Here is a 12416-nt window from a genome sequence, read left to right on the forward strand (position 1 = left end):
ACACACACACACACACACACACACACACACACACACAGGCGCACACACACACGCACACACACAAACAAATACACACACACATACAACACTCTACTTTTACTGGCTCTTCTACACCTGTCCTTGTTTTATGTCTCCGTACTCGTGCCGCCTTTCCTCATCTCTTTACCTCTTTCTCTCGTCCTCTCATCTCCAGCATCTCAAAGCTCTCCACTTTCCTTTCGCTTGTCCCTTCATCTTCCATTCTCCATTACAAGCACACACACGCACACATGCACACACACACACTCACACACGCACGCACGCACGCACACACACACACACACACACATCCCCCGCTCCTCTCTCCGTATGCCTCACAGCAGCAGCACACTCATGACTTTTCATATTGACAGCCTTGCTCCTCTCTAGTGTCTGTTTCCCCCGACCATCTCCCCATTCATCCAACCATTGAACCCCCTCCTTTTTTACTCTTCCTTTACTTTATTTTCTCTCCACATTTTGGCCTCAGTGGTACTCCATGTCATTCCAGTTCCATCTATCTCCCTCCCCCCTGGTTTTATCACTCATCATTACCCAGGGGATTGGCCTTAGATGGCTGATAGAGCCTTTTGGCTAATTGTCACTATTTAGATTCACTGGTTGTTAACCAGTCAGAATAATCACACACACATACACACATGCACACTAGAAGCAGCGTGGGGGTGTTGCTGGTTTTGCTGTGTGACTGTGGAATGCGTAGGATGAGTTTTTATGGAGTGCTGTTTACTTTGGCCACCACCATTAAACTTTTAACGGCTGCCAATTAACGGGCCAGCAAGGACACTCTGTGGGGCATGAAACCAACTTCTGGAAAACAGACTCCAGCATCCGCACAGCCACATAATCTAGCACCATTTTCTAAAGATATGTGGGTCTGCCAAGATCTCCTCAATCCCACAACATAGTTCAACGTCCTTGAAGACAAGGAACAAAGTGAAACGATTATTCACCTCCCAGTGACCTCCTTGGAGGACTCGCTGTGTGTGTTTCAGGGCGAGGAGTGGGAGTGATGCTTTCTCCTATTCGTCTTGGGTTTTGGGAGGAAAACTGTGTTTTGTAGAAGAGCAAATTCCATCCATTCAAAATCTGCAAACACTTGGCAGTAGTGGTCGGCTGTGGTTTCTGTCACCCTTCTGTCCACTGTAAATAATGTCAACTCATCTGGCATGTTTGTGCAAGAGTGCATTTATGGTGAAAATAGAACCAACTGGCTGTAGTTTTTCAGTGTTTTTCCAAAATTAGGGTCTTTTATGATAGATTGCAGAGATAAACTGTTTGTGTAGGGTGCTGCTGAATGTCAACGCTGGGAAGAAACATGAATTCTCTCTTGCTTCCACCTTTCCTATTGACAGGGTACCCGGGCTATTCAGGAAGTCTTGCTTCTCCTTTTCTTTCCATGAGTGCCCTGGATCACCATAGCAGCAGTCTCTATGGACAGCCCCGCTTCTATGAAACCCAAAAAGGTGAGTGCTTCAGAGTACTTGTGTGTTGTGAAGGGGAAAAAAACTTGCAAACCCTTTAATTAGCATTCATTCATAACCCTAATCTTAATGAAAATTAAAGTTGACTTGAATACATCAGCCATCACAAACGTACAAAGATCTACACGTCTACACACCAGGTAACCCTGGTCACACAGGCTAGCTTTATAAAATCAAACTGGCATCATGGATTCAAGGGGGGCTCAGCAGGGTTGATGGAGAATGTTATGTATAAAATACTAGTCAGAAAACTCCTAACGGGTTTAACACATGAGTTCTGAGTGACATCTTTTTTTAACATTTTGTATTAATTTCATGTGACACCCCTCCAAAAGGAATACCTCTTCGCCAAAGGTGCAGTGGCTTTCTTGTACTCACTTGATGTGTGTTAACAGCAAGAAATAAAGAGTGTCAATGATGCACTACACAAGGGTGGACTCTGTTTTTGCCATAGATCCCCTGGTCAGCTTGCTGCTCAGACTGTCTGTAATCACCAGACACTCTTGAGCTGCAATGCAGGTTTACTCTTGTACAAAACAGCTGATGTGGGACAGTGACTGTGTTGAAATTAATCTCTTTTGCCACCTTGGTTCTTTTACATAACCATAGACACACCTAAAAGATATCTAAGTTTTATTATTGAAGTGTTTTGTTAAAGAAGCTATTGATTTACAAATAAGTTTCAAGAAATTATTACATGTACATGTTCAAATTCTCATTTTCTTCTAGATCACTTCTACCTGAGAGGCCTTCCTCCCCAGTCTGCTCTACTCTCCACCAATCACAGCCTTCCTCCACTGTCCAGGACAGCTTTAGGCCACCCACTTGGCCCCTGCAGTCGCGAGATAGACAGTGGGGGAGGAGGTGTGAAGAGCATTAAAGATGTGGGAGAAAAGGGGGGTTTGTCAAAAGAGAGGGAAAAATCGAGCAGCAAAGAGCGACACCAGGACAGCAAAGAAAAGCAGCAGCTTCACAACCAACAGCATTCTCATCAGATGAACTCTGCCACCACTCCATCCAGCGTCCACCAAGCTTACTCCCATCCACACCATGCCCTTCTTCCGCATCTTTCCTTCCAGGGTCGGGAACAAGACCACAGAAACTCTTTAGAGCGACACAAAGAGTATAAAGACAGTGACTTGGGTAGTCAGGGAGCAAAACCTATGAGTGCCTGTAAACTGTCCAGTGGGGCAGGGTCAGAGGGTGCCTGTGAAGCAAAAGGTGGAACACTAAGCAGCTGCAGTGGTGGTGGGGCAAGCAGACTTTCATCTGGAATAAGCAGGCAAGGCTCAAAAGATGCTCCCATAACTGGGGAAATGAGAATCAGTGACTCTTCAACTTCTTCATCTGAATGTATGCGTCGAGGAACTGTTACAGCAGCGGCATTCCTGACACCCCCGACTCCTCACGCTGTAGTTTCCTACTCCATGCCTCCACCACCTGCACCACCACCACCACCACCTCCACCACCACCTCATACCTTACACATAGGCTCCACAGTATCTGGAGGGTGGCTACACCCTGCAAATCACCACCCGCATCCTGAGTTTTACTGTCCTCCCCCACCTCTAACACTTACACCTTCAAAAGAGCCCACATCCAGCCCTGGAGGATCCAGCAGGGAAGCAAAGGTCAATGGCTCAACTTATGTGCCCTCGGTTGGATCACAAGGGGACATGTCCACCCCTGACTGCCATGGAGCAAGTGGAGGGACGAGAAAAGATGAAAAAACCGTAGAGGGATCCCATGAAAGTCCCTCTCACCATCCCAGCCGCCTTAGTAGCTGCCAGAAGAAGGACAAATCCCAGCCCCACCTACAGCAGATGGGATATGGCAAAGCTGACAAACCTCCTGATTGGAATCAGCAGACACATCACTTCAACAAACCTGGCTCCAACGGAATTTCTCAACCTGAACTTCGGTCCTGCAGCTTAGAAACAAATCTCTCTTTTAAAGATGCTGATGTTGCAAATGAGATTTGCCATCATCTCCCACAAGCCAAGACCAGTTCTGATTCTGGCACTTCCTCACTAAGGGACTGTTCTCTCTCAAGTCCAGATGGAAAAGTGGGATCTGGACTTGGAATTCAGAGGGAAGGACAAAAGGTTGCAAGGATACGACATCAGCAGCACAACAACCAGACTGCAGCCACAGAGGAGCAGTTAAGGGATGGAAGTCAGGCAGCATCTTCATGGGGAGCTCTGGGGAGCCAGCAAGATGACCAGAGAAAAGGTAGTCATCTTGGATCAGTTAGTAAACAGCCTCCTCCGCTGTCCCATTCCTTGCCACACACAACTGATGGTGAGGGAGGTGCCATGAAGAACCTTATGAACTACAGCTCTCAGCAACCTTTGTTACTGCCACAGCGGAGCCCCTTTGGAGGTCTGGGCTGCCTTAACAAGAGTGGGGAGAGATCAGAGAGGACCGACAGAGGAGGAGCTAAAAGCAACACTTCCCTGCAAGACCCCTCCAAACAATCTCTCCCTTCTCGCCGTGGCTCCACTAACGAGGGTGAAAAGACTGACAGGGGTGCAAAGGAGGCCGGAGAAGCCGGAGAGGGGGAGGTCCGACAGCCTCCGGTGGGTATTGCTGTCGCTGTAGCCAGGCCCCCCCATCGTTCTCCAGACAGCATTCCTGGAAATAGCAGACAGGGCCGGGTGCTGCCCAGCCTGAAAGGTAAGACACCATATACTGCTTTTATTATTGTTTCGTCCATTTTGGTAATTACTGTTTTTTTTGTTGCTAGCCAAAATATAAGAAATATAAGAAGCAAGACACACTCGACTGCTTCTGCATGAACTCACCATGCAGAAAGAAAAGCACCATCTCTGATATCCTGTGTGCACGTAGCACAGGTTCTGGAAAATAGTGAGCATGTTTGTCCTGTTGTCTTGGTAACTCAGGAGTATCGCGCACTGTGTATCCTCTTGGTCGGGAGTTGGAGGAGAGGAAGAGGATGTCAGAGGACCAGATTGGTCTTCATCACCACGACAGAGATAGAGAACTGGTCATCAGGTAGAGTCACAAATACAAGCACACACACACACACTCACACACACAAACACGCGCGTGCATGCACGCAAAGGTAGCATCTATTCAGTTTTCCTCTCATCTGATAAGCTGCACTTCTTTTATTTTCCTCGCTTCTTTCTGCCAGTCTGAAGCCCTGCTCCTCTTTTCTCTCAGCCCCTCACTCCATTTACTCCTCTCACCCTTTGATGTGGTTTTTCTGTACCTCCTCGCTCTCTTACTTCACATCTCTCTCTTTCTCCTGAAGATGAGATGTAGTGCATTAATGTTACAGGGACTAATACGGATGTCTCTGAAGTATCAGGCTCTTATTATGTAGTCATATTAAGGGAAGAAAACATATAATGAGTAGTCATAGACCAGGCACAAGATGATGGCTGTTCCAGTTGCCGTCACATTTCCTTTTCTTCATGATTATAATGGTGGTAGAGGTAATGAAGATGACACGGATGAAGATAATGATCATAATAATGGTGATGATGGTGATGACAATAAGAGGGATAATCAACATAATGACAAAGTTCACCTCGCCTAACGCCATTGCAGGGAAAACAAGGACTGCATGGAGTTCGCTCGGATCCACCCATCCAGTAGCTGCCACGGTGACCTGACCCCTCACCTCCTTGTCCCCGGTGGAGCAAGCCAATTAGGGGACCCTGTTGCACATGCTCACCCAGCTCACCGCCACTGGATGCAGAGGACAGGAAGTCCCTCCCTCTGGATGGGCCCTTCATACGGTGAGAATTAACACAGAGCCTCCAGCCATTTCACACTTGATTTTGATGTTTCCATTTTAAATGATGGCTTATTGTTGAAGTTCATGTTTTTTCCTTTTCCCTTATTTACTTTTTAAATTAAAAAGTATATGTAATAATCTTAATTAATAAGAAATATAAAAGCATTCCATTTTTTTAAATTTATTTATAAACATTTTGAAATTTTGTGCAATATTTTGCGATGTTCCAGCACATAAAATCCAAATAAAATACATTGTGTTTGAAGCAACATGACAAAGTGTGAAAAGGTTACAAGGATGTATTAATGGATCAGAGTTTCTGTGATTTAACAGAGCTGTGTGGACTCCCTTACCCCCTTCCTGTTTCAGGTCTGAGCCATGTGGGGATGAGCCCCAGCTTCCCACCAGGTCTTGCCAACCCTCTACAGCCAGTCTTGGGGTCCCTCAGCCAAGATCCTAACTCCCCTCTTGTGGTTCTTCCTACAGAACCAGGGCCTCATCATCCTCTCGGTATGAAAAGCAGACTTTCACAGCAACAACAGTATGCATAATGATTGTTGTGTACTCAGGCTTACTGCCTTGCTGCCTCCTGCTTTCTTCTCATTTGTACAATGGATGCTGCTGCTGCCAGTCCTCTCTCTGAGTTTTAGTATCACTGGCTAATCATAATATAATGCTCAACTAAGCCCCTCCGTCAGTGGGACAATGTTTTATTGCTTTGTTAATGGGAGCGGCTATTCCATTGCCCCCTCTGCATGTGCCTAACATTATGCAAACCATTTGAACTGGCATTTCATCCCTCTTGTGGTAGAGTGTAGAGATGCTTAGACTGTGTGCATGTTAAAAGTCATGTTAATGTCTAAAGCAACATGTTACAGTTTTTTTTTTGCAAATCTCAATGTGTGTGTGTGTGCGTGTGTGTGTGTGTGTGTGTGTGTGTGTGTGTTTTAGCATTTCTTAACTTGTAAATCCCATTTTCCCAACAAATACAATGTTATGAGGACCACTGCTCCTTTTAGAGCCAAAAGCCCAGGCCCACATAAGAAGTGCTGTTTTGAGTTTAGGGGTTATGTTTAAGACTAAGATGTGAATTGAGTTTAGGTTTGGTTTAGGGTTGGGCATTTACTGGTGATGGATAGGGACAGCGTTACATTTACAGTTATGGTATAGAAATGAATAAAAAAATGGATGGAAGTCCTTGTGAAGATAGAAATAAATACTGTGTGTGTGTGTGTGTGTGTGGGTGTGTGTGTGTGTGTGGATGATGCTTTGCAAACAGGCTGTGAAATTTAATTATCTCCCGCCTCCCTTGACTCGCTCTGTGAGAGTTCCTGCAGAGAGGGGAAGTGCATCCACTGAACCCTTCCCCTGGGAAACATTAGCCCACTCAGGCTAATCTCACAGAACAAAGGTTCCCAGCGACAAGCCAGCCAAGGAGGGGATGCGTGTGTGCGTGTGTGTGTGTCTTTGGGTGAAAGCCTGCAGGTTTCCCAGCAAAAAAGTACCATGTCCTCAGAAAAAGAAAATCGGGGTGAAATTAGGGGGCGTGACAAGATCACATAATATTAAAACCTCAAAAATGTTCTTGTTAAAATGAAGCACTATCTACCGGCTGTCAGGATGTAGCTTTAGCTGGTGAAGTAAGTGTAGGATAATATAAGCCCAAAATATAAAGCTATGTTTTTTTAAGCTTGTATCTCAGTGTCTATGTTTGAGACTAGAAAAAAATGTTGGCCTGTATTGTTAATGGAGTGGGATAATAAAGACTGTTTTTGGATTATCTGTAGATGAAACAAACGTTGTTGATGGACAAGAACATTACTACAGTTGGCTACCCAACATGCATCTGGACTTAATTTTTATAACACACTGTGAGAATCGTGAAACTTTTATTCCACTTATGAAAACACAAAAATAAACATTTTTCAGGCATTTTAGCATTTAGAACTGGATTACATTAAGCAAAACATAGTGTTAATCAAATCTGGACCCAATTATTCCATGCTGATTATAGATTGGTAATTGTAATTGAAACCTTGGCTCTATTTATGACAACAAAAAATGGGGATAACAATTTTTTCCCACCAGACCTCATTTCTCATTTCATAAAAATGTTAGAATTTATCAACTCATCTTGTGAGCTGACAAATTCATTGCAAAATATTGCTGCTTATATGTAGTTCTAAGTAATCTAAGTTTGTTAACATTCTCAATCTATCTCAGCAAAGGTCTCAGTAAAGTCCCATCTTCTCCTTTGGTTCTTCCTCTAGATGTTCTGGAGCAGTCAGGTCTCTGGCCTTCGATGTATGGAGCCAGAGGAGCTCCCCCTCACCTGCAGCCCCACCCAGTCTACTCGCGCCCCTCGTTCCTACAACAGCAGGATCTGTACGCCCTGCAGCATCAGCACCACCAGCAACAGCAGCGAGCTATGGAACACATGCAGCGACTCCCCTTAGGACAAGTAAGTTTGGCCTTCAAGTAATGAGATTCAGAACAAGTCGGAAAGTTGTAAGCTGATCCACGGAGCCAACTTCCTCTTTCAGGGAGTTAGGATTGGAACACAGTAAAGTATTTGTTGATAGTATAGGATGTAGGGCTGCACAATATAAGGAAAGCATATTATAATAGTGATGATATTGCTTAGTATTGCAACCAGATCCTTTTGCAAAAAGTAATCCTTGAACTAACTAGAATAAACTTGAATTTCCATGCTTCCAAGAATTCTTGCACCACCAATCTTTTTCATTTCCTTTTTTTAAAAGAGAAAACATGATACAATCACAATAGACGACTCGCCAAATGGATCTCCGACTTCCAGAACTCCATCTTCTTCCTCATCCTCTGCCTCCACCCATGCAGCAAAACCCTTCTCTCACACCCTTCCTCTGCCTAAGACCTCCACACCGTCTCCGGGGCTGTGTCCAAGTAGTCGGCAGTCACCCTGCTACCACTCACCATCATCGCGTTTGACACACCCGCCAAATCCCCTGACTCCGACCCCGAGCCCAGCGGCGGCAGCGCCACGATCTCCGGCCCTCAGCCCTGCCCCTTCACACCTTTCCAAAGCACTGGAGAGAGTCAGCGACAGAGGAGAAGGGCAACCACCTCAGGACTACCCTCAGTCCTTAGAGCCAGGTGGGTTAACAGAAAATTGAGAGATTGAGATAGAAAAAACAGGCAGGGTTGCTAAAACATGGTGTATATCTTTAAAACATGGTTTCCTTTTAGTTTAGCAAAAATTGTTTGAAGCCGGGCCTTTGCTTCATATGTCCTTGAGTGTATTTGTGAAAGCTACAGAAAGACGGTAGGCAGGCCAGCCATTAAGGTCAAAGAAAACATATGGACACTCTTTGTGTTGCATGAGTGCAACCTGCCAGGCGCACACGTGTATCACAAGAGGAAGGTCAGCGATATCTTCAGACAAAGCCTTCTTATCCTTCAGGGGTCCTTGGAAAAGTACAGGTGGAAGGATACACATTCATCTGGCTGTGTTGTCAGGGGGTGGAGGGATATCATCAATAAAATGAGAGTGAGGTGACAGGGCTGCCGCAGCAATCATAGGAAAACAGCAGGGTGTCATCAATATCCAACGTAGATCTATAAACTCACACTTCTACACACACGCATGCATTCTGTATATTTAATATACACCAACACACTCAGTGTTTTCTGCACCTCGATGTTAATGTACTATGTCAACTGTAATCACATGCTTCATCTTGTCTGCCTGAACAGAATGCCAATGAAGTTAAGGCATAGAAGCCAGGCCAGAGTTTACTTCTGTACATTTTTATGTGTCTTACGTCAGATTTCTGACATGTAGAACTACTTTTAGTTTTATGTCAAACTTTGACTTTTGCTCTCACTTTGTTTCCACCAGACTTGCCACCTGTATATAGCTTCTCTCCAGTTTCCATGGGTTACAAGGCAGGGCCTTCGCCTCCTGAAGCGCGAGCGGCAGAGCAACCTTTGTTGGAAGAACAGCCAACAGCGTCTGAAACCAAGTCTTTCTCTAAACAATGCACCATCCAGCCTCTCACCGAAGAGCGAGCAAGGGAAGAAGAGAATATAACAGACTGCAAGGCGATGGAGTCCGAGAATGAATCAAAAGGATGCTCTGTCTCTGAACTCCAGAGCGCTCTTTCCGGATCACCGTCATGCCCTTTCCAAGCTCCAGTTCCTGAACCATTCTGCCCAGCAGGCAAAACCCTGAAAGTGGATGTTCCTTTGGGTGGCCTAACAGAGCCTCAGATGTCCAAAGAGCAGGGAGATGATTGGGAGTGCATCAAAGAGGATGACATGGGGGAGAATGAGAAAACAGAGCCTGAACCAGCTGAATGTACTGTCTCTATGCCTGTAGAGCCTGCAAACAGGGAGCCAGAGAAGGATCAGTACAATGAGGAAGAGAACGTAGAGGTGGTTGTGGATAAGGAAGAGGAAGAAGATGGGAGTGGGAAAAGTCCATATGAGGAATTGGTAGAATATTCTGTTGTTTCCCCCTCTGCTGACCCGCTCCCCTCTTCCACTCTGACAACAACAGCCCAGCTGGAAGGGGCTTACATGTGGAGCTTGGAGCTCTTGATTGCTGCGGCTCTGTGTGCCACCAGAGATGCCTTGTACCCGCCGGCACCAGTAGTTCAGAGCCCATCTCCTTCTTCTCACCATGGTATGGAAATACTGGGGGAACTAGCTGAGCTGGAGATCAAGCGAAGGAGCAGGGAGTTCAAAGAGAAGGAGGAAGAAGGTGAGAAGAACTTTTAACTGCCATTCTTAAACTGTTTTCACTTCATATTTGAGACCTTAAAATTATCACTAGCAGACAGATGTCATATCTATGTGTGTCTGCACTGAAGTGAAGAGATCATGAGAACTATGAGAGGCTAACACTTAGTCCTATGGGGACCTTTGTTTCAGCTTTGGGAAGTTTATTTATAGGCATACAGATTGTATTGAAAGACATAAAAACATAAGATATCACCTCAGTGATGATGTAATTTTCTTCTCCCACCAGTCCTTTGGGGGAATGTAGGTTTGGATAGGAGTCAATTCAACGGTGCAAAATGACCAAACAGATGTTTTTTTGTAAGGTTTAGGTCCAGTTGAATATGTCAGACAAGGTAAACTATTATTTGATGTAGCTACGCTAATTTAAAGAAGTGATGTCATATTATTGTATAACTTGTCCACCATAATATCTAAGCACCTAGAACTCACAACCTACAGTTTTTGCTTATTTCAGGAACACCTCATAATTTATTTCTCTAAATAGCTCAGAAGTTGTGTGGACTCCCACTCAGACCATAGGGAATTAAGGGCCATTGTGTAAGGGCCAGTACCTTGGATCATCTTCCCGGTCTGCTCATAGTGGAATATCTCAGGAAAGTCCCTCCAAGATTTTCTGAATGTTTTTGTGAATTTTTTCTGCAGTGAAAAACAGATTTTATATTGTTACTTCAGCAATATTTGCAAGAAATTGTATTATTTTTTCCTCAATAAGTCCCTTTTATAAATGCACATAAAAGAAAAAAGATGAGAAAAAAATAACAGATTTGACACACAAACATTTTTATTGTTAAAAAACTTTAATTTTTGTTACTCACCATATTGATCAAAAACAATAACTTGACATCAGGTAAGGCTGAGGCAGAAGTGTAGTAAGAAATACTGACACCTATAAGTGAGGGATAGAAGTCAATAAAACCAAATATTTTTTTTGACATTTTTGCATAAAATTTGCAATAAATTAGTGGTAGCCTGCAGTCTGCAGCTGCTAATAGATTGATAACTAGCTTAGGAGGAATGGAAGGACGAAATGCAGGGTTGACCAACACTGTTCCACAACAAAACACTGTATGCTGTCTCTGGCATCTCATTGGACCACAGGAACGCGATGATGGAAGATTCACAGGCTGTTGTTAGAATGTCACTATTTCATCAGCTTAACTCTATTAGTAGCCAAAATTACATGTGCTGAGACCGCTAACTGTAGCAATCCATCCTTGATCAGCTGTGACTCGTGATAATCTCTAAATAACGGTGAGGCTTAAAAAGGAACAGGATGTACCATCTTTAATGCCACTGGAAAAAATCCAACAGTTTCCTTCCCTATTGGCGGACTTAGAGTGTATTGACAAGCTATAAATGATAAATGGTAAAAAGTGGTGACTAATCTAGTGGCTTGATCCAGACGGTGGCCTCAGAACACGTTCGTTTGTGTGGCAACACTAATGTTGTTTAGCTGAGAAGACAGAAACAACCCAAAAACTGACTGCATACCTGCCAATCTGAATGTGAACATTTACACTTTGACTTGTTTTAAATAGCTAAAATCAGCTAAAGGATATGACATCAATATGACTGCTTCAGATAAATGAACTGTTAACCTGCAGACATTACTTCGTTCCAAACTAGCTCTTTGAGGCCAGAAAATTACATCAAGGAAGAAGAAAAATAACTTACGCAAACCCAAAACAAAAGGTGACCTGGGAGACGTGTGAAATGCACATGTGTGAAATCCAGATGTCTATAATGTCACACACAAACCCTCAAAAATGTTTCTCTAACTGTCCTGTTTCCTTCCTTTTCGCTCCCACTCTCAGCTGCTTCCCATAGAACCACATTTACCCCCTTGGGGAGTAAGTGTGTGTGTGTGTGTGTGTTGAGTGGTGTGTGTGTGTTTTAAGGGAACACAGAGATGGACAAACGAGCTAAGCTTCAGACACGATCCAGGACACACATGTACAGACTCTCAGCCCAATGTGTCCCTCAGGCTCTGTCGTCTTGCTTTGCTAATTAGACCCTTTCCTTTAAAACACTTCTCCTGTAAGCGCTCCTATTTTCCTCTCGTCCCTCTGAGAGAAAGTGTTTTTATTTATGCCAGCATCTGTGCTTGTGTGTGTGTTGTATGCATGCCGTGCACACACCGGTGTATGTGGCTAAGCTGTTAAGTAATCCCAGATGAATCCCTGCTCTCCTCCGTCAGAGTCCCTGTGTCTCTCAACCAGACTGCCTCCTCCTGCCTCTCCTCCTCCTCCTTTGTTATTTTTTCCCTCTCACTCGCGTCTTCTTTTTTTTTTTAATATAAAACCAATGTAATCTTGTGTGTAAATCCTGCCTCTGCAAGCCTTGTT

At 44.3% G+C, this 12416-nt stretch overlaps 1 protein-coding gene across 6 annotated transcripts in view; it reads left to right on the forward strand.

Moving 5' to 3' along the window:
* Positions 1 to 12416, forward strand: part of bahcc1b (BAH domain and coiled-coil containing 1b) — a 78819-nt gene that overhangs the window by 41675 nt on the left and 24728 nt on the right. For all 6 annotated transcript variants that reach the window (XM_016675051.1, XM_016675041.1, XM_016675055.1 and 3 more), the window contains exons 4-11: positions 1392 to 1502; positions 2250 to 4196; positions 4424 to 4535; positions 5097 to 5287; positions 5656 to 5796; positions 7557 to 7747; positions 8049 to 8421; positions 9167 to 10030. In XM_016675051.1, the coding sequence (XP_016530537.1) occupies positions 1392 to 1502; positions 2250 to 4196; positions 4424 to 4535; positions 5097 to 5287; positions 5656 to 5796; positions 7557 to 7747; positions 8049 to 8421; positions 9167 to 10030 (3930 nt within the window). The remainder of the gene's footprint in view (positions 1 to 1391; positions 1503 to 2249; positions 4197 to 4423; positions 4536 to 5096; positions 5288 to 5655; positions 5797 to 7556; positions 7748 to 8048; positions 8422 to 9166; positions 10031 to 12416) is intronic.

The sequence above is a fragment of the Poecilia formosa genome, unplaced genomic scaffold, assembly GCF_000485575.1.
Source record: "Poecilia formosa unplaced genomic scaffold, Poecilia_formosa-5.1.2 Scaffold4, whole genome shotgun sequence".
Classification (NCBI taxonomy): domain Eukaryota; kingdom Metazoa; phylum Chordata; class Actinopteri; order Cyprinodontiformes; family Poeciliidae; genus Poecilia; species Poecilia formosa.